Consider the following 26,047-nt stretch of genomic DNA (forward strand, 5'->3'; position numbering starts at 1 on the left):
CCGAAATGCTCTTTTGATTTAATCAGACATTTATGTTATACAATTTAAAGATCCCCTGCCACTCACATTGACATAACAGTACAGATTTAGGATACAAGCAGATAGTAAACGACAAAATTATACAGTGAACAATGAACTTAAAGAGCCACACAGATGGGAAATCAAAAATTACCTGTATTACAGTGTATGATGTAGCTGTCCATCAGTGTAAACAATGTGCAAAGTAATTAAACCAAAAAGTACACAATTTATAAAGTTATTGGCTTCTAAAGTAAGGAGTTGACTCTGAATCGCTGAAATGAGTCGTTATAGATTTCAAATCTTTTGCCCATCTCTATGTACGTCACTAGAAACACTTTGCATAATAATCTCCGCCTACCGTCTTGAGAGAAACGAACTCTGACCTGCCCCACTCCCCACACAGACGCTCTGGTTGGTGTGATAGCATCATGTCGAGGAGACAGTGTGTTTTTAATTGTAAAGGCAAGTTTGTTTTATTTTCACTGCCAAAGAATGAAGATCAGAAGAACCAATGGCTAAAATTCATTTTTACCACAATACCAGAGCAGTACAACAAATCCCTTTTGTTGTGTTCACAACATTTCACTGATGACTGCTTTTCTAATCTCGGTGAGTACAGCGGGATTTTCAAAGCGTTTGGCCATAAAAGAGGGTTCATTACCAACTTTATTTAGACCAACAAGCATCTCCGAATCACAACGCGAAGTATGATTATGAAGTTATGTATCTGTTTTCTCCCGAGCGTCTTATCAGTATGTGTGCTGTCTGCAGCCTGTCTGCGCTGATCTTCATTTACAAACACGTCATTAAAATGAAGTGTAACTCAGTGAATACTCAACGAAGAGACATGAGAGAGATATCTATAGAAAGCTTGACATGTCTACTTTAAAACTAAACAAGTGCTGCCGAAAACAGATATTCTGTGATAAAGTAATCCATATGAAAACAACGCGATGTCTGTTTTTCATGTCTCCCTTCATTATATCTAATGTGACCACGCCCCCGCGCTGAACATGCTATTCAGATTCAAACTGAAGCGCGGCTTGAATACACACACACAGAAGAAAAAGCAGTGAGACTGTTCAAGTTTTTTATTTTACTGTTTGCTTTAGCGGTAAGAGGAATAAGACATAATTCACCCCAAACAGATGCTAACGCATTGTTTACCGTGAAGTTATGTGCGGAACAACCAATCAAAACTATGTCAGTTGACCAATCAGAACACAGTATGCTACCGAAAGGTGGGGTTTAAGGAAACTGAATTTTTTGAACAGCTTCGTGCGGACCATTTGGGGATCTCTGAGAATTGAGGTAATTTTAAAATGATATTTTGACAAAATGACAATGTTTTTTAACCTTGGATGGATTTAAACCTAATGTACAGGACTTATAAACAATGATAGGAAGCTTAGAATTTTCATCTTACTGGCTCTTTAACATCATCTGAATATGAAATTATAAATAATATTAATTTCTTTCACTTGTTATTATTCATAAATCAAGCCCTTCAAACAAGCGCCTCCAACATTATCAAAATTAAGTGCAAAGACGAGAAGCACCACATCTTAAGAATGTGCCTTCCACTATCAATTCCTGCCACATCACTCATATCATTTTCCATTCAACTGCATTTACAATTATTTGAGATAAATATTTGTACATACTGATTTCACCCTTGGCTGCAAGAGTGCACTTTCCACTAATAAATTGGTTTCTTGGCTTGAATATTGTCTGCTTCATATGGAATAGTAATATTGATTGCCCTTTCTTTTTAGGTTTGCACGGTTTTTGTTCTAACTAAATCTAAATTGAAACTCACTGATGCCATTTGGTTCATTTTAGAAGTTCACTTTTGCCTGTTTAGACCTATAATTGATTAGATTCACTTCTTTGAATTGCCTCCTTAAAGGTGACACATGACTTTTTCCATGTTTAAATGCTATAAGCAGGTCTCTGTTGCTTCTTCCAACCCAGAAAACATGAAAAAGAACAATCCAGTAAATTTGTCTGCAAGCCTGTGAAAAAACAAGCCGCTCGGATTTCGCTCTCCCCGTGGCATAGAAAGGTGATATTATAATTATAATATTGCCGCCCCTTAATCTGCACATTTCCACCCACGACACTGCCACTGTGTTTTCGCAAGCGACGACGGTGCATTTTCAAAATGATACGAAAAATCATTTGTGGGGTTTTTTGAGCAGGAACTTCACATTCTAGGGACACCTGAGACTTATTACATATCGTAAAAATGGGCATAACAGGTCTCCTTTAAACTTGAATAGGCGAGTATACAATGACACGTCTGGAGTGCGATACTTGAGAGATACTTTTTCATCCCATTCTCTCTCAAATGAGAACGGCTTGGCTTTTTAAATGGGTGTCTATGGCAGAGAGGCATCGATTAGAGTTCAGTAGGTTACTATTACTATATTAGGACTCAAAGAACTTCTAGTGCCTAGTTACATTACGATATGTGTCAAAATCACAGTATGATAAATGTCATAGACATTAATGACTATTGATGTCGGTTTGAGTTAGCTTAGCATACAGACAGCTGATTATGTAGAGTCTGCAGACTTGCTACTTGACTGTCATTTGGCTAGCAGATGCTTTCCATTCAGAAAAGCATTTGCAGCTCTTGTCTCCCTGAGTAAGCAAGTGGTGAGTGTCATGCTCAAGGAGCAGTGCTGATGGAGTGGGATTGATCTCACTATCTCTTCTCTTAGAAGCAGAGATACATAACCATTAAGCTTTCACTCGTTTGAACCATTTCTACTACTTTAAATTATAAGCAGCTTACAGCTTGACAAGCAGCTTTCCTTAAACTCCTCTGGTTGCGTCACGTTTGCTGTTAGAAGGGAGAGCTCCATCTGGTGCTCACTCGGGGTACAGACTCACAAGCAGTTATGATTACCAAGGTTGTTTATTTTTCTAAAGCTTTTGGTGGTACTGTAATTTAAATCTACTTAACAGCTGTTTTTGTGTAACAAGAATTACTCTATATAATGAAGATGAATAGTGCATGTTGGAAATTAAAGATGATCTATTTTGAATCACACCAGCTGTTACAAAAACACTTTCAAATTAAAGATAGGCTATCTTCCTCGGCCTGCATGATGATTTTAAAACCTTCTTTGCCTTAAAGGAATAGCTCACCACGAAATTACTCAACCTTAGGCCATGCTAGATGAAGATGAGTTTGTTTCTTCATCTGAACATTAGATATGTTCTTCAGATTGTATAGACACATTACATCACTTGCTCACCAGTGGACCTTTTACGATGAATGGGTTGCCATCAGAATAAGTGTCTTGTAAAGCAAAAATCAATATGTTTGTAATAAACAAATCAAGAGGTTTTTAACCATAAACCATATTTTCAAATACGAGTGCTCTATTCATAGAATTGCTTTCTCCATTGAAAGATTTGTCTCATCTGGATCAGGAGAGAAATACGCACAGACCGTTTATTCTATTTAGAATTAGATTAGAAATTATGTTTCGTTTTTATTTCTATTTAATTCTATTCTGTTTAGAAACCAAAACCGGTCTAAATAAATATGTTGGTGGATTTTGATGAGAGAGGACAGCAGGGGATGGACTTTTTCAATTACTGATTACGTCCCAAAATATTCACCATTTAAAGTTAAATTCCATTAATTATAATAAAATTTCTTACAAACACACAGATTTTCACTTCACAGTTTGTTAATGGACCGAAGTCATTTGGTTTACTTGTTGTGATGCTTTTAGCAGCTTTTTTATCTCTCAATCTGACGGCACCCATTCATTGCAGTGGAACCAGTGATGAGCAAGTGACATAAAGCTAAATTTCTCCAAATCTGTTTTGATGAAGAAACAAACTCATCTACATCTTGGATGCCCTGAAGGTGAGTGCATTTTCAGCAAATTTTCATTTTGGGGTGAAATATTCCTTTAAGATTGCTGGTTATATAACTATACTTTTTCTATTAGCCTGTAATAGCTGATATGGTGTAAAAGGAAAAACAAGGATTGGAAATAGAAAAGGAGCCAGTGCTATGTCCCACATGAAAGAAATGTGATGGAAAGCATCCCCTGGATGCGATAAGCCATAAGGTTACTCAGAAACACATACAGGGGATGCAGGAGACAGTGTACTTCCAAATGAATTATGTGGCCATGTCCCCGAGGCTGGCTCTAGATAGACTTTAATGAAATGCTGTGTGGACTCCATAAAGAGCTGGCTTCCACCTCAAGCTCCTGAGGGAAAGCAACGGCAGTGATGCATTTTGTTAAGCATGCCCAAGAGATACTGTGAGCAACTTATGCAGCAACTCTGGCACTAAACAAATCCCACCGGCATGTCATTACATGGCCCAAACCAGCACACAAAAGAGAAAGACAACAGTATTCTCTTTGGAGATGAAGTTGTAATTAAACCTTAAGGAAATTACTTTGCACTAACTGCTGGGGTTATAAAATAAGTGGAATATTAAAAATAGCGCAATGGATGGTCTGAGTATGAGCGTATGTTGGTTTAATATGAGGTGGAGCTCTCCGCGGGGTCTTTTACTTACTTGTATTAGCTGATTAGCACCACAAAGGAAGGAAGCAGGTGCAGGAAACCCCTCTGAGAATGGAAAAGAGATGACAGAAGACTGTGTGGATTCTCCAGCGTACCTGTTGGGAAATTTAAATTTAAGGCGTTTGGAATGAATTATGTAAAGTACAATCGTGATTTAATTTGGATGTGTGCTAATTCATGTCCTCCAAGGTCATCTCCTGAATGACCTGTGCTTTATATACTTAGAGGTGCAAATCTGGTGGGGCAGCAAAACAGAGTGTTTGGGGGATGATTGGTAATTTTAGAAAATGCAAAACTAGTCTTCCAAATTTCGTTTTTATTCTCATTTACATTGTCATATGTCAGGAATTGTATCAATCAGGAAGACCAGTGAGTTTGTCACAAGGTCTACATCTAAGTAACCTTATATGCTTAAAAGTAGTTAAAGGAGACTTAAAAAAAATTGCATGGTGTCCAAGAAAGAGGTAATATTGAGGGTTAAAAAAAATTGCCAATAAGTGTCCGCATAAGAGGATTTGTCATTCTATAATTTAGAGTACATTTCATGTCCACTGATGTTGATTATATATTTTTCTAACAATTTTTCTTATCCATTATGTGAACAGCTTATCAAAAAAAAAAAAAAAAGAAGAAATGACCCTGATATCTACATGTCTATTTTTGACATGAAAGGGCCGGAAGCTCAAAATAATGAATAAAAATGCTAGTCAACATTATCTATAATAAATTTCTAAAATCTGCACGGCAGAAAAATAAATAAACCAAGTGGATAAAAAGTTTATTACGTATTTATTATGTGACCAGCATCATTTGGTCATTTTTGTGTTTCTTGTAGATTTTGAACACAATATTGTAAGTGCCCTCTCTTTTTCATCAATATTTTATTTTAAAAAATCCTGTCTTGACTGTGTTGACAATATCAAAATGATATCTGCAAAAATTATTCTTAAATTCAACAATCACTGTATACATACATGTCCACAACATAGATTACAATTTCACCAAGATACATCCTTGTAATACTAAAAGTGTGTTTAATATTTAAGAATGGCAGCTAGGCTACCATACACTTATGAAAAACATTAGAGGCTATAAACTGGATCCAAGCCATTTTGATGTGAAAATGATCCATATAGCTGTCAAAATTCACAATAAGTTATACAATTGTTGTCATGATATTTAAATGGTGCTTCAAAGCTTCAAAGAATAGGCTAGGTAATGATAAAGACAATGATATAGGTCTTAAATGTATTCATTTATCATATGATATTGTGTTAATTTTTGGTATTTTTGGTACCTTTTCGTGTTTCAGTTATTTGTTTGGAAAATGCCTGTACCAGAGTCGTTCACAAGCTGCAGGGGTTGGACTAAATCATTATCTTTTTCATCACGTTCACGCTTCTTTTCCAAGGATAAGTAAATATTTCTACTTTATCTACTGTTTTTGTACTTTGTATTCGTTTCGACTTACAGTTTTACCTTGTCACGTAGTTAAATAGCTGTATGAACTGTCCAAACGATACTGACTGAATCGCGAATCATTCACACAGTTACTAACCAGCTAATGATTCATTAACTAGAACCGATTCAATCAATCATTATGCTTACTTCCTTGATACTTCAGAGTGGAAGTAGGTTTACTTTTAGGATAAAATAATTATTTATATTACCAAAGTCAATTATAAAGCTGTATTATTTAGCTACAGGCTTTATATTATTATCTTTAATAATTTAGTGTTACATGGGCATTTGACAGTCAGTGAAATGTTTTGTTTAGCAGTCATTTGACGCAATGATAACTTAAGTATAAGATTACTTACTGTAAAGTGTATTTGAGGGTATCTCACTATCCACACTAGACACCGTATTAAAAACAAACAAGTATTATAATAATAAATGCATACTAATCTTACAGTTAGTGGTTTCTATCATCCGCTAGGTGGCAGTAAGCACGTCTTTGTAGTATGGCATGAAAAGAAAAACCACAGAAAGAGACGGTAGAGAGCCTCGTATTATCTCTTGTGTTTATGATTAGATAATACGCGTTTAATTCGATCAAACATGAATGAGGAGAAGTATCCGCGATCATCCATTGAGGATGATTTTAATTATGGCACGAACGTCGCGACGGCGAGTGTCCACATCCGGATGGGTGAGTCGCAGTTTACATGTATTAAAAAGCCTTTGGTGTCTACGTAATCAGTAATGTAGTCCATTTAAGAACATTGACAGGAAATGAATAACATGGACAACAGCTGGAGTGGGATCCCCGTTTCATTTCAATTATTTATTTCACCGTGTTTCTTTATGAGGTCCAGATAAACAGGAGACTAATGGCGCAATCTTAAATCAGCTGTCATGAGGCGCATTCATTTATTTGCATTGCAGTTCTTTGCAATGTTCAGAAAACAGACTATAAAATGTGACTATTAGTTTTCTTAGAAATCTGACATGTTTCTTATTTAGTTGTCAAACCTGCTTATCGAGGTTTAGTGTGACTGGTAGACATCTTGTTTAAAAATATAAATAAACCCAGTGAAGCCAAACATCTCGTGTGAAATTTTAGGAAACGTAGCATGATATGTCCGGTTGAAGAGTTGATGCTCAAGTGTTATTTCTCTTTAGATTTCCTCCGCAAGGTCTACACCATCCTGTCATTGCAGATTATCGTCACCACTGCTGTATCTGCCCTTTTCATGCTCTGTAACCCCATTAAAATCTTTGTGCACGAAAGGTAAGAGCACATCCTCCCCTGTAGGTTCACCACATCATTGTGGCTGTTAAATGATACTAACTGCACTTTAATCTATGTCAATATATCAATGTGATGCACTGTGTTCATTTTTCAGTCCCGTGCTGGTGTTGATATCTGCTATCGGGTCCCTTATCCTTCTCCTTGCCTTGGCTGTGTACCGTCACCAGCACCCCGTCAATCTTTACTTGCTGTTTGGATTTGTGAGTATGCCACAAAACTTTATATAGGTGTGTATGTGCATATATTTATGCACTTCATATTATGAAGAACTGTAATGTAATGGCTATTAATGTTTATGCAGACTCTGTTGGAATCTCTGTCTGTAGCCACTGCAGGTATGTTCATTAATTTTCTTCATTTATAAAAGTCCACTCACATAATATTAATGGATACTTCCTTGAAGGATCATCTGATCCCATATTTTTCTGCTTTTAGTGTCATTTTATGAGTACACCATAGTGCTCCAGGCCTTTGTGCTCACGTCTGCTGTGTTCCTGGGTCTCACTGCCTACACTTTCCAGTCTAAAAGAGACTTCAGCAAACTCGGAGCCAGGTAATTCTCTCTTTCTCGTCCGCTGAAGGCCCGGATCTGTCACATTCATCACAGTAACTGAGTGCAAGAATTATTGTTTTAATCCATTTACTCCTGAAACTGTGTGGAATGATGTTCTTGCGTTGTGGCAGAAGTTGTCTCTGGAGAAACATTCTTCTTTCCAGTCATTAAAATGAAATGTAACAGAAAAATGGGGGTCCATGAGTCATAACTCTGTTATATGATGTGATGCATGGTCCACTCATCGGCATGGGAAGTCTCTGGGTGGAAAAATGAATGTCTAGAGTCATATTATTGGTCTGTTTAATAGGCAACCTGCTGAAACAGGTTGTCTGTCCTTTGTTTGGTTTTTTTATAATGCAAATGCTAAAAAAAAATCCTAATTGGTCATATTTTTTCCTAGTCTGTTTGCTGGCCTGTGGATCTTGATCATTGCAAGCTTTATGAGGGTGAGTCTAAGGCTAAATTCAACAGAATACTCCGGGTTTAATACAAGTTTAATTATATATATTGGTGGGTTTTTGTTAAATGTGAGCCAAAATCATCACAATTAAAAGAACCAAAGACTTAAACTACTTCAGTCTGTGTGCATTCGAATATATTTAATACATTAGCTTCACAATTTGAGTTGAATTACTGAAATAAATGAACTTTTTCACGACATTCTAATTTGTTGAGGTGCACCTGTATAAATAGTTTATTTTTTATTATTTATCAAATTGACTGACATGAATTTGTCAAGAGTCGTACAGTCAAGTGGCTTAATTTAATTTCGAGACACATTTCATCATCTGCGCAACTCTGTGTCCTTCAGCTTTTCTTCTACAATGACACGATGGAGTTGGTCTTCGCTGGGGCTGGAGCTCTGCTGTTCTGCGGGTTCATTATTTTCGATACTCACTTGCTGATGCATAAGCTGTCACCGGAGGAGCACGTCCTGGCATCCATCAATCTGTACCTGGACATAGTCAACCTGTTCATCTACATCCTGCGCATCCTCGACTCCATGAAGAAACACTGAATGTTAGATGCTCCTCTTCACTTTCTGAAGTGAATTCTGGGTGCAGTGCTGGGAGTGGTATAAAAATAATATTCTTTCATTTAATAGATTTCATGTAAATTAAATAATGTTGTAACTAATCAAATAATACAGATTTGCACACAAAAAATGTATACAACAATCTAAAATATTTATTTGAATAAAAGTCTTCAAAAAATCACTGAATATAAGACATTAATGTCTTTGCATTGCAGTTTTTGCAGTGTTCAGAATTAATGGAGTATGTGTGCTATTCTTCTAACTGGGCATTAACAGCAAGCTCCTCAAGACACTCTTATTGCGATGTAGTTTCCCAACCAGCTGAATACTTTCAGCTTGCAAATCGGTATTTGTAATTTAATGGCCGCATGAATTTTGCAAACCTGATTGTACAACTTAACTTGATCTGCTGTGTTGATTAGATTTCTGTCGACTGTAGTGTGACTTGTAATCCATGGTGATTTTGCATATTTAATTAGGTGTTGTTGTGAATCAGTGTTTATGGATTGGGAACAAACTGTATTTGAAGCCTGAGACTCTTTTCTTTAATTTGGACTTGTATGTGGGATCTTAATGAATAACTTAAATTCTAATTAGACAATCTTACAAAAAAAAAAAAAAAAAAAAACTATGAAATCAAAATGCAAAGATTTTCAAATGTAGTTAAGCACGGTTGTATTTGCAGCAGTTTTTGGTGTCACAATAGAACATTCACTAAACAATGTTAAAGCAGCATGCAGTCACTTTCAAATGTATCGAACTATTTTCCATTATGTCAGTTTGCTCATTTTTAATAAACCAAAAGATTACAAAATAATTGAGAACATAATATTCAGGGACCTCTATATGTCTGTATCCAAAGTGCAATAAACATCATAATAGAAATATTAATTATTATCATAAAACATAAATATATTGCTGTATTTTTTTTTTTTAAGGACACAATGGTTATATAAAAACTGAGATGTCATAAAATGTTATGTTTTTGGTGTAGAAATCTAAATAAAATTATTTGAGTCCATATTTGTTGTTTTCATGTACAACAGAAAGTTACCACCCTCGAATCTGATTGGTCAAGGAAAATAACAAAGTGCTATGGCCATGTCATTGCATAAAAAACACAGAATAATAAAGATAAAAATAACTTGTTCCACATGTTCAAAGTGCTCCACATGTTCAAAGTGCAAGTATGAGCTTCTGCATACTTTCACTTTAACATGACATCATAAATGAGCTCTGCTTCGTGTTTGATTGAAATCGGTCAGTTTGAACCATTTATTGATCTCTTGGCATCTAAAATCTGAATGTTTCTCAGTAGATCATGGTTATAAAGTGATGTACGTTGGTTTATTCGAGTTGAGAGATTTCAGTTGTGGGGGCTCTTCCGGTTTGGCCTTAGCTCTGGAGTGACAGAGAACATAGATGCAGTGTCGCTGGATCACTGATAGGTGGCAGTATCACACACTCATTACCGCGCTGCACTGACTGGAATAAGATTTTAAACCCAACCCAGCAATCCCAGTTTAAAAGAGGAATAACTTCAATATCTAAGAACATTGACAACATTGTGTAATTATTAACGGTTCGTTAGTTAAAAGGTAGAAATAGAGTAAACAGGGTAAGTTAAAAGGGCAAGGCAATTTTGTAAGATTAACTGGCCAAGATGATGTATGTATAATAACATTTATGATTTATGATACCGATGATGTCATAATGAAATATTTAATAAATAAATGTGTGTGTGTCTGACCCTTAAGTGGACTTCATTTCTGGATTATATCCGTATACCTAAGAGAGTGGGTATTAAAAAACCATGAGAGGAGAGCTCTATTTGATCTCAGTTTCAGAAGTCACATGATTTGCCATCCACACTACTAGATCCCCCTCACCCGTTCTGTTCAGAAAGACCCAGGGAGAGATGGGATGGAGAAATCCACTTAAAATTCCAGGGTGGCTGGTTCTTGAAGGATGGGGGCACTCAGAAATTCTTGTGTGATGACAGCAAGGCTTTGATGTCAGTGTTTTTGTCTCAGGAGAAGCAGGGCAGGGCAGTCTTGAGACAAGAGGGAAAGATCCTATTCTCTAGAGACACTGATTCACTTTACAGCTCAGACTATACACACAATCATATAGGCTGGGAAATTTAAAGCACACCATCCGTGTAAATCTGATCGCTTTTCAAAGCCTTAGTGAGGTGATTTATTTAGTTAAGAGTCTCCTTATGGCACACGTCTGGAAGATTCTTGTTAATGCATTCTCTTACCTCTTTTTTTGTAATTCCCGTATAATTTTCCTAGCCCTTATTTATAGCATTTCATCATATTATAAGAAGGTGGCACAGCAGGTTTCTGTCTGATGTTTCTTGGCAGGTTTAGTTTGATGGAGTGGGTGGTTTGGCATTCCCTCTAAAGGATTCAGAGGTGTTTTCGTTTAGCCCTTTTTGCCTATTTGCACTGTTTGCTGTTTTATTGTTAACAATAAAAGTCCTGCCACACACACGTTTATAGACAAGCTGTGTATACAATATTAAAGAACAGATTTATCAATGTTTAAAAGAGATTAAAGAATTTGGGCATGCAATTGGAAAGAAACTAAAGGGCCTCAAAATTAACCGTTTTCATGCATCAGGATTCCCAAGGAAAATCTGGAAGTATCAGGGAAAATATTGATTCCCAGACCTGAAAAGTCATGCAAAGTCTTAAAGTAATGGAAAGATTATAGAAATTTCTGTGGTCGATTAAAATTTCTATCCATTACAAATTTTATATATTTTTTTTTTCTTTTTTCATAAAATGGTAAAATGTACATTTTTTTTTTTTAAATCGGTATAAATAAGGCTTAAATGTTTGAATTCAGAAAGCCAATGTTCATAATAAAGTCATTCCTAACCCTTAGATGACACCTTGTCTGGGAAAACCACACATGTGCTTGGCATGACATTTTTAGTATTCAGTATATTTGTTTAGCTATCTGTATTCTGGAAATCAATGACACTTGCATCAAGAGTCAGTGCCCATCCCCAGTAACCACGCTGCAGTGTTCTCGACCTCTACCTGTAAGCCTACTGTATTTTCCGGCAGGGTGATTATGTATGGGGGGCAGAGCAGATCTAAAGCTCTTGGCTCAGACAGCCCATTCTCCTGCGCAGCCTTTGATGTCCTGCTTTCATTGCTTCTCTTTTGCCGGGACAATGACGAGAACCTTTCGCCACAGTGGGCATAATGCACTCGTTGCTTTTGTTGGTTCTGTCTTTCTCCTCCACACCACAGGGGAATTTTTTCCTGACTGGCACAAACAGACTCAAACAACCTCACCTTACTGGCGACTTCTGCTTCTCCTTGCAGGGCCTGTACAACATCTTAATATCCTTCTTCTTGCATTGTGCTGTCATTTGGCAAGGTCAAATTTCCTCCTGTGAAGCCCTCTGCTGTAAATTCTAGCCACTTGTTTCAGGTTTGTTCAAACCCCTTAATTATGGGATATATATTTATATATAGGCTATGTTTTAACTCACTACAGCAGACTCCACACCACAGCTATAGTGATAAAAAATATCGTTGGAATCACTTTAAGAACTTTAGACACCCAACCAGAATCAATCCCGCTATAACGAGCTTGACAATTTAAAGTTAATAATTTATATATATATATATAACACATTTTCACGTTTAAAAGGTTATCGTATTTCTTTAAGTATGTAAATCTTAGTGATTTTTCTTAGATAGATTTTTCCTGTGACCATAGATATATATACATAGATAGCAGCTGTTTCTGTGGGCCACTATACATAAGCTGTCCTCCATACTGGAATGGCCAAAGCCGGTCCTTAGAATATCTTAACAGACGATATTGCTGAACGAAAACAAGATGAAGGCATTTGCAAAAATGACAGTAAAAAGTTACCATAGTTTAAAAACCAGTAATATTAAGTTTGCCGTGATTTTGACTGTAAGTGACAACAGGCTGATGCATCGACATGTTTTGTTGAATGTGCATTCTGCATATATAAATCTAATGATGATATTGACTTGTGTATTCTCATTGAATTACAATTAGAATCTCTGTGGATTCTGATTGGCTGACGGTGTTTTTATCATGCATAAGCTCTTTAAAGAAGAGGAGAGACAAGTCCAAAATAATTTTAGCAGGAACCCATATTATGCCTGTCGACTGACCTTAAATATTGATTTTGTATTAGTCTAGCAAGCTCACATATACACTTTTTTTGCCCTTCAGTCCTTCCTACGTGATCCGAAGGTGAATCTTCCAATGTTATGATTCTCATAAGAGCCATTATATGAGTTGTAATAGAAAGAACATTTCAATTGATTCTCAACAGACCGAATCTTTCTGATGTACCCGCTCCATCGCCCAGAGGCAGATATAAATGGAACATACCTGTTCGTACCCAGACTGCACCTGCTTAACACAAGTTACCAGATGTCTGGAAAATTCAAGGGCATGAAATGACTCAGTTTTCATGGTTACCGCCATTTCATTTGCCTGCTTCATTTTTGGCATTCCACATAGTGTTTTTGTTATTGTTGTATTTCCTCCATGAAAGGTGACCTGACAGGGCAAATTCACGTGGCTCCCATGGGCAATCATGGTGGGCCGAGCTGCTATGTGATGTGGAACAGGACAAATAATCACCCCACCAGCTGTTTATTTTCACCTGTCCTCTCTGGCCACCACACCAGCTTCCTCTGGACCACGGCGGGAAGCACGGCTGATCGATCAGTGCCCCCTGTAGAGGTTAATTGGCGTAATGTGTAAATGATCCTGCATATGTGTGTATGATTGCATGCACATTGCCATCATTCTTCTTTACCAAGACAGAATTTATAGACAAGCCTCAGAATCCTGCAATTCTTCAAACCTTTTCAACCTTGAAAACCAGAGATTGCTTTTTTGAGAGATTAAAGCTCAATGGATGAATGCTCTTCCAGGTGACTGTTGCACAAGGCTATATGTATTTGGTAAGTAGATATCAACATTCCAGTTGCATGACGTGACTTTTACCAAACTAACATGATGTTGGTGATGGTAAACATCTGCACCCATTCTATCAACTTAAATATGTGAATTCTTGGAATTTTTTTCAGAAAGAATCACTCATTTTGCTCAGGAGAGCAACAAGCAACTTTGCCTGCCAGCGCACATGGAGCGAGACCCACCACAGTGTAGTCACCCAACAACTGTTCAGAAGCCGCAAGACCGGACCGTAAAACTTGGCCCACTTTATTTTTACAATCCTCCCTTAAAGGTTCAGAAAACCTGTGGAACAAATGATGCAATAACTGTTAACTAATTGAAATAAGGAGTAAGTGTATACGTATATATACACTACTGTTCAAGTGTGAGGTCGGTAATATGTTTTTAAGAAATTTACACGTTCTGTTCTTTTGAACCATGTAGTCATCACGATCTATACAAAAATGTAAAGCTGACCATTGCTTCCAACTAAGAAAACTTTCTTGAGCACCAAACCAGCATATATTAGAATCATTTCTAAATGATCATTTGTACAAGTAATTCAGCTTGGCTATAACAGGAAAATATGTAATAATAATGTAATAATATTTCATGATTTTACTGTTTTTTTTAATCAAACTTATTCAGCATGGGTAAGCATAAGAGACTAATTTTGAACATTAAAAACTTTTTGTACTATAGTATATTTAATTTACTCTCTAAACCTTAGCACTTTCCAGTAAATAGTGACTTTGTCTAGAGTTATCTTTCATATTTTGAAGATTTAAGGAGAAGGTGAAGCTTGGCATTATTTAGCCCATGCCATTCTGCTCTCAAGCTTCAAAAACAACTCAAAAGCACCATTAAGGTATCATAAAAGTACACTATATGACTATATTTCATCTCCTCTACAGCCATTAGATGGTTTTCGGTGAGGAACAGGCCAAAATGTAAGATGTTATGCACTGATATCACCTTCAGTGAGATGTTACCTCAATAGCCACGGAGTGAAATTCCATTCCGTTTTGTAAACTGGATTATTCAATTTACTGAAGAGAGCCCATTCAAAATGAATTAAATTGTTCTTATGAACATGGCAAAACTCACCGAGGACAGATTTTCAATAAATCAAATGAACCATTTTTACGCTTTTATGGTCCTTTTGTGTGCTTTTTGGAGCTCAACAGACTTGTTAACACCAAATAACACCAATAACACCAATAACTATAAAGATAACAATAAAGATATGGTTCTAAAAAACGTTCTCAATACTAAAGAATAGCAGAGTCTACACCACAGCAATAAAGGTAAAGGCACAGAGAAACATTATCATTGGAATCACTTTTTTCAGAACGATAATAACATTGACAGCCAATCAGAATCAATCCTGCGTTAACGAGCACGGACATTTAAAGTGACAGATGCACTTAGAATAAACAGACGATATCAGCCGCTGGTGTGTACGATAATATAGTTATCTTTATACTGTAGTTACCGTTCTTGGTGTGAACAGGCCTTGTCCAAGGACATTTGTGTTCCACAGAGGAAATCTAGTCAAACAGCATTGGAACAACATGAAGGTGAGTTAATAATCACAGAACTGTTGCATTACCAGTTAAAAACAGACACTTCATCTTCACAGGCTCCATGAAAATAACATTTTATTTCTGTAATGAAGTCGCATGAAAAATTAAGACACTTTGGCTTTGTTTATGACATCACAAGCAGATTATGTGCATTGTTATACATAAGTATGAAAACTTCAAGCATAAACTTAAAGACTGTCTACCCATATCTAAATATATATCTATATATTTTAATTTTACATAGCATGAATAGGATACATATACAAGTACTTGTTGGAGAAGCTACTAAATAAGTGTGATTTGCATGAAAAAGAATGTTAATGACAATAACGACGACAATAAATCAGACGACCCATGAGCACAAGCCAAACGTAGCAATTACATTCCTAAGAAAAGCCGGATCCGCATCCGGAAGTTCTCGGATGGTAATGTACACTTCTCCCAGTGATTCAGCACCACATCTGAAGCTAAACCGCACAAACATCACAGACGCTCACCACAAGCATGTGACTCACTCCCCTCTCGGTTGACGCAGGACAGAAGCTCGATGAAGAGTGACTCTGGGAGATTTAATATCAAAGGCGCTAGTTTGGTAAAATAAGACACTGTGACTGTACTACAAAACAAGTCTCGCTCTGAGAAAGCAGCAGTCCAGCTTGGGAGTGTCCCGATGAGGAGGATAAAAGCTTTGTTACGGAGAAGGCGATGTTGAAAAGGAACAGCCATTGACCCAAAATTTGGAGGCTTAAACCACATAGTTGGTCTCAGTGGGCTGACTGGATTCAGGCACTTCCTTCGTGTCCTTCGCTGCCATGGGCTGGGACTTGTGCTTGGAACCAGAGACCCGCTGGCTGTTGGAGACTCCTCCACGAAATCCTGGAGGAAGAGAGCCATTAAAAATGTGAAGCACAGTGCAGAACAACATTTATGATTGAGAGCCAAGCCATAATCACTGGGGGGTTTTGTTCAAATGGTGCAAACTGTGGTTGTTTGAAAGAAAATAGTTCAATACTACTTAACTGTCTAGGAAAAGTATGAAAAAGTACTAGTTAATTTTTTTTTTTCTTTTGCTCAACCATTTCAGCAGGTAACCGGCATTATGATTACAGTGTGTCTGATATAAGTTTTGTAGTTTCAGCTTATTTAATTTTGTATTGGCGTATTTAGGGTGGCATTTAAGTTAATGCATAATGGTTTTATTTAAAAATATTTAAAAATGTTTGCATTTCTCAGCATTGGTTATTGTTTATTGCTATCTAGTGGCATTTTCATGTTTAATGCAGGTGGGTTGTACAGGTGTCAGGTTTTAAAAAGTACCATTAATAAAAAAAAAAAATTAAAAAAAAAATGATATGTATATATGTAAATAATACACGTTATTGTTTATATTAGTTAGTTCTGGGGTCATGAAAATGTATTGTAGTTTAGTTCCCCAGAAATCCTTGTGATATTTTCCCAGTGATCTTTAGTTTCTATTTTATTTGTTTTTGAAGTTAACAAAGATGTTTTCATTTCGTTTAAGTTGTTTTCATTTGCATAGCACTCCAAGGTACTACCACGAATATCATTTGTCCAGAAACCTATGGTATTATTATGGTAATATGTCTAAATATCCATGATAATACCCTGGTATTACAGCGGATTTCTTGCTCTAATCCATTTCCAGGTGGCAATTAGTATCTTGGCCTTGGGAAAAAGGATGTTGTCTTACTCTTATTGCAGTGACGTCCATGCCAGCCGTCCCTGCACTGGCACCTGTTGGGCTCCACACAGGTCCCGTGTGCTCCACAGCTGGGCTCGCAGACAGCTGCACACACGTATACACATACACATTCAGCCATACACAGAGACGCAGTGTTTAGTCTTAGAAATGTATCCTGTACTGTTCAGCAAGCTTGCAGCCCGAGTGGAAATCTGAAGGTGCAATCAAGCACCCACTGTTCATTTTTCAGTGTGTTTATTGTGCGCTAGCAAAGCACATAGAGCGATGCCGCGGTGGAACATGTGTTTTTGATCAAATATGTCCACAGTTCTTCTGCCAAGTCGAGATAATCTCACCTTTGGAGCACAGATCGCCATGGTAGCCTTTGCTGCACTTGCATTTATTCCTCCCTGTGCATTTGCCTCCATTTCTGCATGGCTGTCGACATTTACCTGCAAACAACAATCGCTAAATTCATTAGCCGCGATCCCCAAATGCAAAAACAATGTTTTTTCTTGCTATCTGGCATTTCAAAATATGTTTTATTAACTTTATCTTAATTATATTTTTATAATTATTTATTTTTGCAACTGGGTTTTACACAGTATCAACTTTACTTAATTTCATAATTGTTTAAATCTAATAAAATAAAATGTATTTATATAAAATTTCAATTTTAACTATTACTTTATTTATTGGGGCATACAATATAAATATATTTTTTAAGTTTACTAGTCAAGCTACAGTAACTGATCTTGCTTTAGGGACATTTATATGTTTATACTGAATATAAGACAAAATATTATGAACATCATTCTGAATAGAAACTAATAAATTACATATATTAAAAATTATATATTAATATTATATTGCATGTTATATTAATATAAATATATTTATTGAAATATATATATTGCAGTGTGAAAATTAACACACAGGCAGATGATACAGAAAAGTATAGTAAACTAAATGAAACATAAAAAAGGAATTTCAATGCTTTAATAAAAAAAAATAGGCTTCTTTGTTCCTTGACAAATCAGTGAAATCCATACCCATGAAACCAGACAAAGAGGAGGACGTCTTTACATAACATGACCTCAACGAGACTCTGGGCGTTTATGTCACAGCCTGCTATTAAAATGTTACTTCAATATTTTCTCTTTCCTCCCTTTTCAGTCCAGGCGCCTCTGAATACTGCAATACTCCCTGCCTTTGAACAGGAAAGGATGAAGTTTGGGGTCAAAGAGGAGTTGTTTAAACATCAACGAAATAGATACAGGCCTTTAAAGCAAAGGAAGTATGTATATATAGTTGTTATCACCTTCAAAGCAAGTCTCAGTGACCAAGTCCTAAATGGCTTTTATCTCAATACTTGCACTTAATTTTAAAAAAGGAAGTAAAAAGCTTTCTGTGAATGGCCAGAGATAAAACGCCACACTGCTTGAGTGCATGTGAGCTCATGAGATTGTTATTAGTGATTAGGGTGACAACACAACTGCATTACATCCTGTGTTTGCCCATGTAGGTGCCGGCCCATTTAACACTAATGTGAGAACACACTTCACTTAGGAAGTTTACTTGGAGAACTGCTCTGAGGGCAATTTGTGAAAGTGAGCCTATTACTGCCAAAGAACAACAACGCGGCTTTCCCTTTGAAAGATGATGATGATAAAGTAACAGCCAGTTAATAGTCTATGGTAGAAGTTAATAGAGCTGTTTAGTTAGTAGTCCTAAAACTTGAAAGTGGGCATTTTTGAGTCATAGGTTTGGGAACTGAAGTTTTTTGAGTTAACGTGCAACATGTTGTATTTTAAATGCAAATATTTCTGTAATGCAAAGCTACATTTTCAGCAGCTGTTACTCCTGTCTTCAGTGGCACATTATCCTTTAGAAAACATACTAATATGTTAATTTGGAGCTCAGGAAACATTTCTTATTATTATCAATGTTGAAAATAGTTGTGCTGCTTAATATTTTTATGGAAAACACAATATATGTTTCTCGGGATTCTTCCGAGAAACGTATATCGATTCTTCAAAAGGAACACCATTTATTTAAAAGAGAAATCTTTTGTTATATTGTGAATGTCTTCACTTTTGATTAATTTAACACATTCTTTCTGAATAAAACCATTAATTTTGAATGGTACTTTTGACCATAAAGACTACCATTGTTTTTTTCTGATTCCTCAAGCAATGCCCTTTTAGTAGTTGTATTTCTACGGAGCCCGCATGCATATGACATTCAAGAAATAATAAATAAATTGTGCGCACGATTTACTAAGTAGTTCCCTATGTCCTGAAACCAGTGCATGATTTACTAATTCGTTCCCTCAATGTTCTAAAACGTGCAGACGATTACTATTTCATTCCCTCGATTTATAATAAAAATATATTAAAATAATTCGCAAAATAATCGTTTTTTGTTTGAAATAAGATTCTTTTGCTTCCCCCGCTGGCAGATTATTTTGCTAGTTTCAAGCAAAAACTCACTTAATTTTGACATGACAATAATTTTTACCTCTTTAAGATTTTTTTTTTTTTTTTGCTGGAAACAAGACACAAATCTAAGTAAGAAAAAAATTTTTTTGCAGTGAAAACCCATTTGAATAATTTGCAGATTGGCTTAATTTTTTTTGGATCGCTTTAAATGTGTTCTGTTATTGTGTTCTGACTGTAGTTTGTTTCTTTCACAGTGTACACATAGCTGAACTCACTGAGCTCACAGCGGCTTCCTTCAAAGCCGACGGCACAGATGCATTTGCCAGGATGGAAACACGTCCCTCCATTCAAACATGTGGTGCTGCAGTTAGCTGTTAATGTAGAAAAAACAACGCAAAGTCAATGAACACATCACAAACCAAACAATTTGTGCTTTTATTTATTTATGTAACGGTTTTGTAGATCACGTTTCATGGCTTTGACCTTTCGGTCTAAATCATTTAGAGTATTTTCTGTCTTGTTATTGATTAATTAGTCATAATGATGCATTTAAAACCCTCATGTTTATTTTTGTGTATTATATGTATTGTTTTATAGCATCTTTTAGTCAAGTTCAAGTGTACTAATTTATGGTTTGATGAATGGTTGAAGGCATATATTGCACAATAACAACATTTACGGTACATTTATGATACAACATAACAGGTAGGAAACTAACCTCTATCACAGCTGGGTCCAAAGTAGCCGGGAGGACATATACACACACCTGGGCTCATACACAGGCCACCATTCAGACATCTTGGGGAACAGAGGGCTAAAAAAAGAAAAGAAGAAATGTTACTTATATCTAATGTACCATAATATATACTTTATTTGTAGCAGCTCATCTCACATGATTCAAATATTCTTAATGCAAAATAAAAATGAATGTTTCCAGGGACAAACTGAAAATAAGGTACCAATATTCTAGTTTTGAGTTTAAAAATATTCACATAAAACTTCACACAGCTATTATTGTTAAAGAATGGAAGCATATTTTGGGTTGCAGGTTTTTTTCTTGATATGCGAAGCACAAATCTTTGTGGTTTTGGCAGCGACACAGGCGAAAACAAATCAGCCAAAAGCTGAATTGGATGAAAGGTGTTTTGTGGAAGCGGTTTAGGTACAAACACAGCTCCAATGAGGATATTGAAAACATTTTCAGCGTCTAATGGAAGCCCTTTTTTGGTAAACCGCTCTTTAAAGTTGTAAATAGATGAAAAACACATGTTTGTGCCTCCCAACCTGCTGGGTAATTCACATTTTTCAGACAAGAAGCCTTCTAGAATACATGCATGCTCGATTCCTTCATCTAAACTAGTACATAGCAGGCTTAACCACGCTTTGTAATTTGCACAAGGCATTTTGGGAAGTGATGCCCTGAGGTTGAGTATAATCATCATCATAATAAACTATATGCAATCGTTTGTTTCCAAAGGAGGCTTGTCTTTCTGAGAAAAGTTACTTCTAACTTTATACTTCTTTTTTTTTTTTATGAACCTATCTGGCTTTTTAGTGGAGACTTTATGACAAGGTTCTACATGCTCACATCTGTTGTTAATGGGTTTGTGTGGTTGCAGGTACATTATGAGACCTTTATGGGACACTTCAGAGATCTAGTATGAGACCAAAACTATTGATAAAAACTAGAATATTTAAATCAATACAAATATTTTATTTAAATGATAATTAGTTTGATTAATAGTTTCAATAAGTAATATATAATTACAATATTTTATTTTATTTTACATTTTTATTTTAATGTTTATTGTTTATTGTATTTCATATATTTAATTTACAATGCATTTTAAGTGAACTGCATTGTGTGCAACTTACAACATAATAATTTGTACATCAGTAACTTTGTTTTCATTTCTTTATGTCTTTATGATGGGTATATAAAAATATGGTTACCTTTCTCACAGTGAATGCCGTAAAACCCATCCTGACACTCGCAGACCTGCCGTTCATTGCAGTAGCCTCCATTGCGGCAACCACCAGGGCACTTTGCTTCAGAAAAAGAAGACAGAAGTTGTGAGAACATTTCCTTTCTTTTTTTAATCTTCACCAAACACTTCCTAACTTACTCCCTTCTCATTCCACTTCAAGGACATCAAAAAGAGCAGTGAATTCAGTAACAGTACTTCCTTCAAAAGAACTGACATCAGCATATAAGGAGAAAAAAACAGCTTTGAGGTGAACCCACAATGTCAACAGCTCCGTCAAATGTAATGTGGCACTGCTGCAGATGTGTTTCAGTGTAATTCACAACAGTCTTAAAAGACTATGTTGTTAAGTGTACTTTTACATTCACTCTCCCTTGTGTCTTTGGACACCCATTTGGCTTTCTTTTCTCTGTAAAAAAAAAAAAAAAAAGGAGAAGTTTGGCAGAATGTCCAAGCTGCTCTTTTCCCTACCATGAAAGTGAATGGGTTCTGAGGCATTCAAGATATACATTCAGTGAAAAACGTTTTTAATTTGGGTTTGTTCTTCATTTAAATCTTCAAAATGCTTGGAAAGTCATATGGATCTGTTCTATTGCTCTTAGTCCCCATTCCTTCTCATTGTATAGAAAAGAGCAGCTTGGACATGCTGTTAAATGTCTCCTTTTGTGTTTTTGGAATGACAAAAGTTGGGTAAATAATGTCAGAATGTTAACTTTTTTAAGTTTAACTTGATGCAGATTCATTTATTCATGTTTATGGAACACGAAACTGTTGTTTAACATTCTTAAAAATGGTCCTCAAAAAGAGGATAAATTTTAAGGTTTTAAGGTATATAAACTACATCAACTTAATTTTGTCCTATGAGTGAAATTCAAGCAGCCAGACTTAAAAAAAAAAAAAGTTTTGAGCACTAGTCATTAAGGCACCCTCAGCTGTCACTAGGAAACACTTTGCTTCCTCCCTGCGGGGTGGCTTCAGACAGATGGACCATTTGATCTGTGAAGTCTACACGCCGAATGGAGAGGGGTGGAGAAGGGTGTGTAAGGGAATGCAACACCGTGAGGTTAGTGTGTGTGAGAGAAGGGAGGGGGGATCAGAGAAAAACATAACACGCTCATTCTAAAGGGCTGCAGCTGGCAGGATTCACATGACCTCACGAGCCAGCGATGGGGTTTAGAGTCACCCGTACCATGATGATCTCTCTCTTACCATCTACTCTTAAAGAAGAACGAGAGGAAGAGGAGACAAAACATGCTATAAATAAGAGCTCTTTGATGGCTTGATTGTTTCTTTTAGAGCAAAAGAAGACTTTTAGCGAAGTCTCCTGGTTTTTCTCTTGAGAAACAAAACCCCACAACAACAACAACAAAATAATAATTTCAGAAAAGCTTGGAATCAAGATTCCAAGTCTCTTATGCTCACCAAGGCTGCATTTATTTGATCAAAATCACAGTAAACAGCAATACAGTACAATTCAGCAATCATTTCTCCAGACTTCAGCGTCACGTGATCCTTCAGAAGTCCTAATATTGCTGATTTCTATCATTGTTGATTTTTTTTTTGTAGAAACTGTGAGAACATTTTCATACTTTTTTTTGAAGAATAGAGAGTTCAAAAGAACAGAATTTAGTTGAAACAGAATCTGTCTCGTTTTGCCTATGCATTCTAGCTGAATAAAATATTAATATTATTTTTTTTTTTTAATTACTGGCTTAAACTTTTGGATAGTGGTGTATATACATCTCAATAATGTTTTACATTTACATAAAACCAGACATTCGCCATATCTTAGCATATACATAATACTATATTTATCCTATAGCACTATTCTCATATTATTTGTCAAATGTCTCATTTGTGTCCGTTTATATTTTATTTTAGGAGATGAGCAACTGAGATGAAGCTGAGCTGAATGTTCTTGAAAACTCTTCTGGCTTTCATCAGCAAAGTGTATTCTATGCCTGATGCAGTATTTTACATTACCATACATTTTCTTTAAACCACACAATCATTTTGTGCATGTAAGGTTGGATGCAAATTTAGAAATTCACCTCTCTGACATGTTTTGAGAAGATAGCGTTGTGTGGCGTCTCAGGACGATGTTTCCTCCAGCATCCATCACCAGGATGGTCACCTCAAATGCTGCCACACCATCCTGGTCACCTCTGCATGGGAAGCCCCACCTGGACCACTGAGTACACAAAAGCCCTTATTGATTACCAAACCTTAAGCATCGATTTGCCACAGGTTACATGGGTTATATAAATTATTTTATAGATGTGATTTAAAAGCTATATATACAATCATGTGAATATATCAATACATTCCATGAGTATTCCAGTACACCACAGTTTATTATCAAAGCATTTGTTAAAGGATGGTTCACGCCAAATGAAATTCAGTCAGTATTTCTTCATCCTCAAGCTGTTCTTGAGAAGAACAGAGAAGAAGATCAATTCTGTCATTTACTCACCCTGCACTTTTTCCAAACCTGTGTGAGTTTCTTTTTTCTGTTGAACACAAAAGAAGATATTTTGAAGAATGTTGGTAACCAAACAGTTGACAGTAGCCATTGACTTCCATAATATGGAAAAAATACAAGGAAGTCAATGGCTACCGTCAGCTGTATGGTTACCAACATTCTTCAAAATATCTTCTTTTGTGTGCAACAGAAAAAAAGAAACTCACACAGGTTTGGAAAAAGTGCAGGGTGAGTAAATGACAGAATTTTATTTTTGGGTGAACTATCCTTTAAGAGGGAAGATTAAAGGCACAACAATGGTAAATAAATAATACAAATAAAAGCACACCAGAGGCTTTGTGTGGCACTGATCCTAAGAGAGGAACGTTGACGGTAGGGTCATCCATAATGTCTTTATCCAATGAACGCAGAGTCTGAAACTCATAAAAGTACTCTGCCTGAATAAAAAAAAAAGATAAACAGAGGTTAACTTTGTTTTAAACTTCAAAGAAGTAGCGTGGATTTGCATAAAGAGGGGCGTTTGGAACAATAACAAAAAAGGTTGCATGTGGTTCATGACAGGAGCACATATACATCTCTAAAGAGTAAAAAGAGGGTTTCCGGGTATCCTTAAGTTTGCAAGGCAATCAATTTCCTCCGAAAGAGGCGCAGCTTCGCTCTCTAACTAATGACCACAAGCTTTTGAGAACTACACACTTGTGATGATGAGGCCAACACACGCTACAAAAAAAAAACTGTCCCAAAAAGAGATGAAAGCTAGAGAGATGGTTCTTTTTTTCCCTGCTTTCTTTTTTCTGGTCTCTAGATTTCGGAGTGTAAAAGCTGGCCAGCGTTTGATGAAGGCAAGAGTACACAAGCTGTGTGGAGAGCTTAGCTAATCCTACAGCTGAATGGTAATAACCAACACAGATAACTCTCGCCGCCAGCCTTTTATACCGGACCTTTGTTCTAAAGCCTCAGCGGCCGTCTTTGAAGCTAACTGGGCCAGGACAGAGTGGGCCCTTCTCTTTTTCCTCCGTCTCCCTCCCTTGCTATTTTAATTTCTCCCTCTTGCTGCTCCTTCATCAAGTCAACATGCCATTCACGGATTATGATCCCGGTGTGCAAAGATAGATCACTTGTGAAAAGAGATTCCTGTACATTCCCCCAAAAGTTGTGAATGAAGCTGTTAGAGCATCGCAGATCTAGTTTCCGTTGACTTTTTTATGGAAAATTGTATGGTTGCATATGTGTTATGTGAGTTTAAGGTTATTCATGATATTAAAAATAGATTAAAACTGATTTTTAAAAGCTGCAATGTAAATGTGATCAAGAATAGTTTGAATTTGTTTGGTTTTCTATAACTTTTCTCCTTGCAGTTGTCCTGTTTATTGGCTAACTGAGTTGGTAAAACTGCTTTGGAAAAAAATATTTACTGTAAAATGTTCCATAAATAAATCTGAATTTAACCAATACATGACTTTGGCAGCTAGAAAAGTTGTCAAATAAATCTAAAATTACAAAAGTAATTAGCCTAATTATGTTTTATTTTATTATTATTATTATTACTACTACTATTCATTATTATTATTGAGTTACTTTTATTATTATGCCTTATAATGCTTAAAACAGTTCATTAGTATAAACTATAGTCAGTATAAACAAAAATATGTATAGAAATATATTGAAGCTTTTATATTTTTAGAACGAATCCTGAAACCAAAAGGTTATAAAAGATTTCCTCTCTGGTTTTTGTCATGTAATTTGTAATGAATACCAGATACTGGCTATTTGGGACCTTCTGTAAAAAAAAATTATATTATGAAACCTTGGGAAAAGGTCTGTAGGGTACAAATTATTTGCCACTGTTTCTGCCAAAACCATAACGAATTACAAAGAAGATCAACAGGCAATAACAACGCAACGCAAAGTGATTCCAAATGGATGTTTGGTTGGTTAATAAA

At 36.1% G+C, this 26,047-nt stretch overlaps 1 protein-coding gene and 1 pseudogene across 1 annotated transcript; one reads left to right on the top strand and one right to left on the bottom strand.

Moving 5' to 3' along the window:
* The first annotated feature begins 6,544 nt into the window (after positions 1-6,544).
* On the top strand, positions 6,545-9,955 carry LOC113063936 (protein lifeguard 4-like). The gene is made up of 7 exons (XM_026234403.1): positions 6,545-6,739; positions 7,213-7,321; positions 7,437-7,542; positions 7,644-7,677; positions 7,778-7,895; positions 8,299-8,344; positions 8,710-9,955. The coding sequence occupies exons 1-7, from the start codon at positions 6,649-6,651 to the stop codon at positions 8,914-8,916; spliced, it is 711 nt and encodes a 236-aa protein (XP_026090188.1). The 5' UTR covers positions 6,545-6,648; the 3' UTR covers positions 8,917-9,955.
* A 5,596-nt stretch (positions 9,956-15,551) lies between these two features.
* Positions 15,552-25,169, bottom strand: LOC113056930 (wnt inhibitory factor 1-like; annotated as a pseudogene).
* Positions 25,170-26,047: the final 878 nt, after the last annotated feature.

This window comes from Carassius auratus, chromosome 4, assembly GCF_003368295.1.
Source record: "Carassius auratus strain Wakin chromosome 4, ASM336829v1, whole genome shotgun sequence".
NCBI lineage: Eukaryota > Metazoa > Chordata > Actinopteri > Cypriniformes > Cyprinidae > Carassius > Carassius auratus.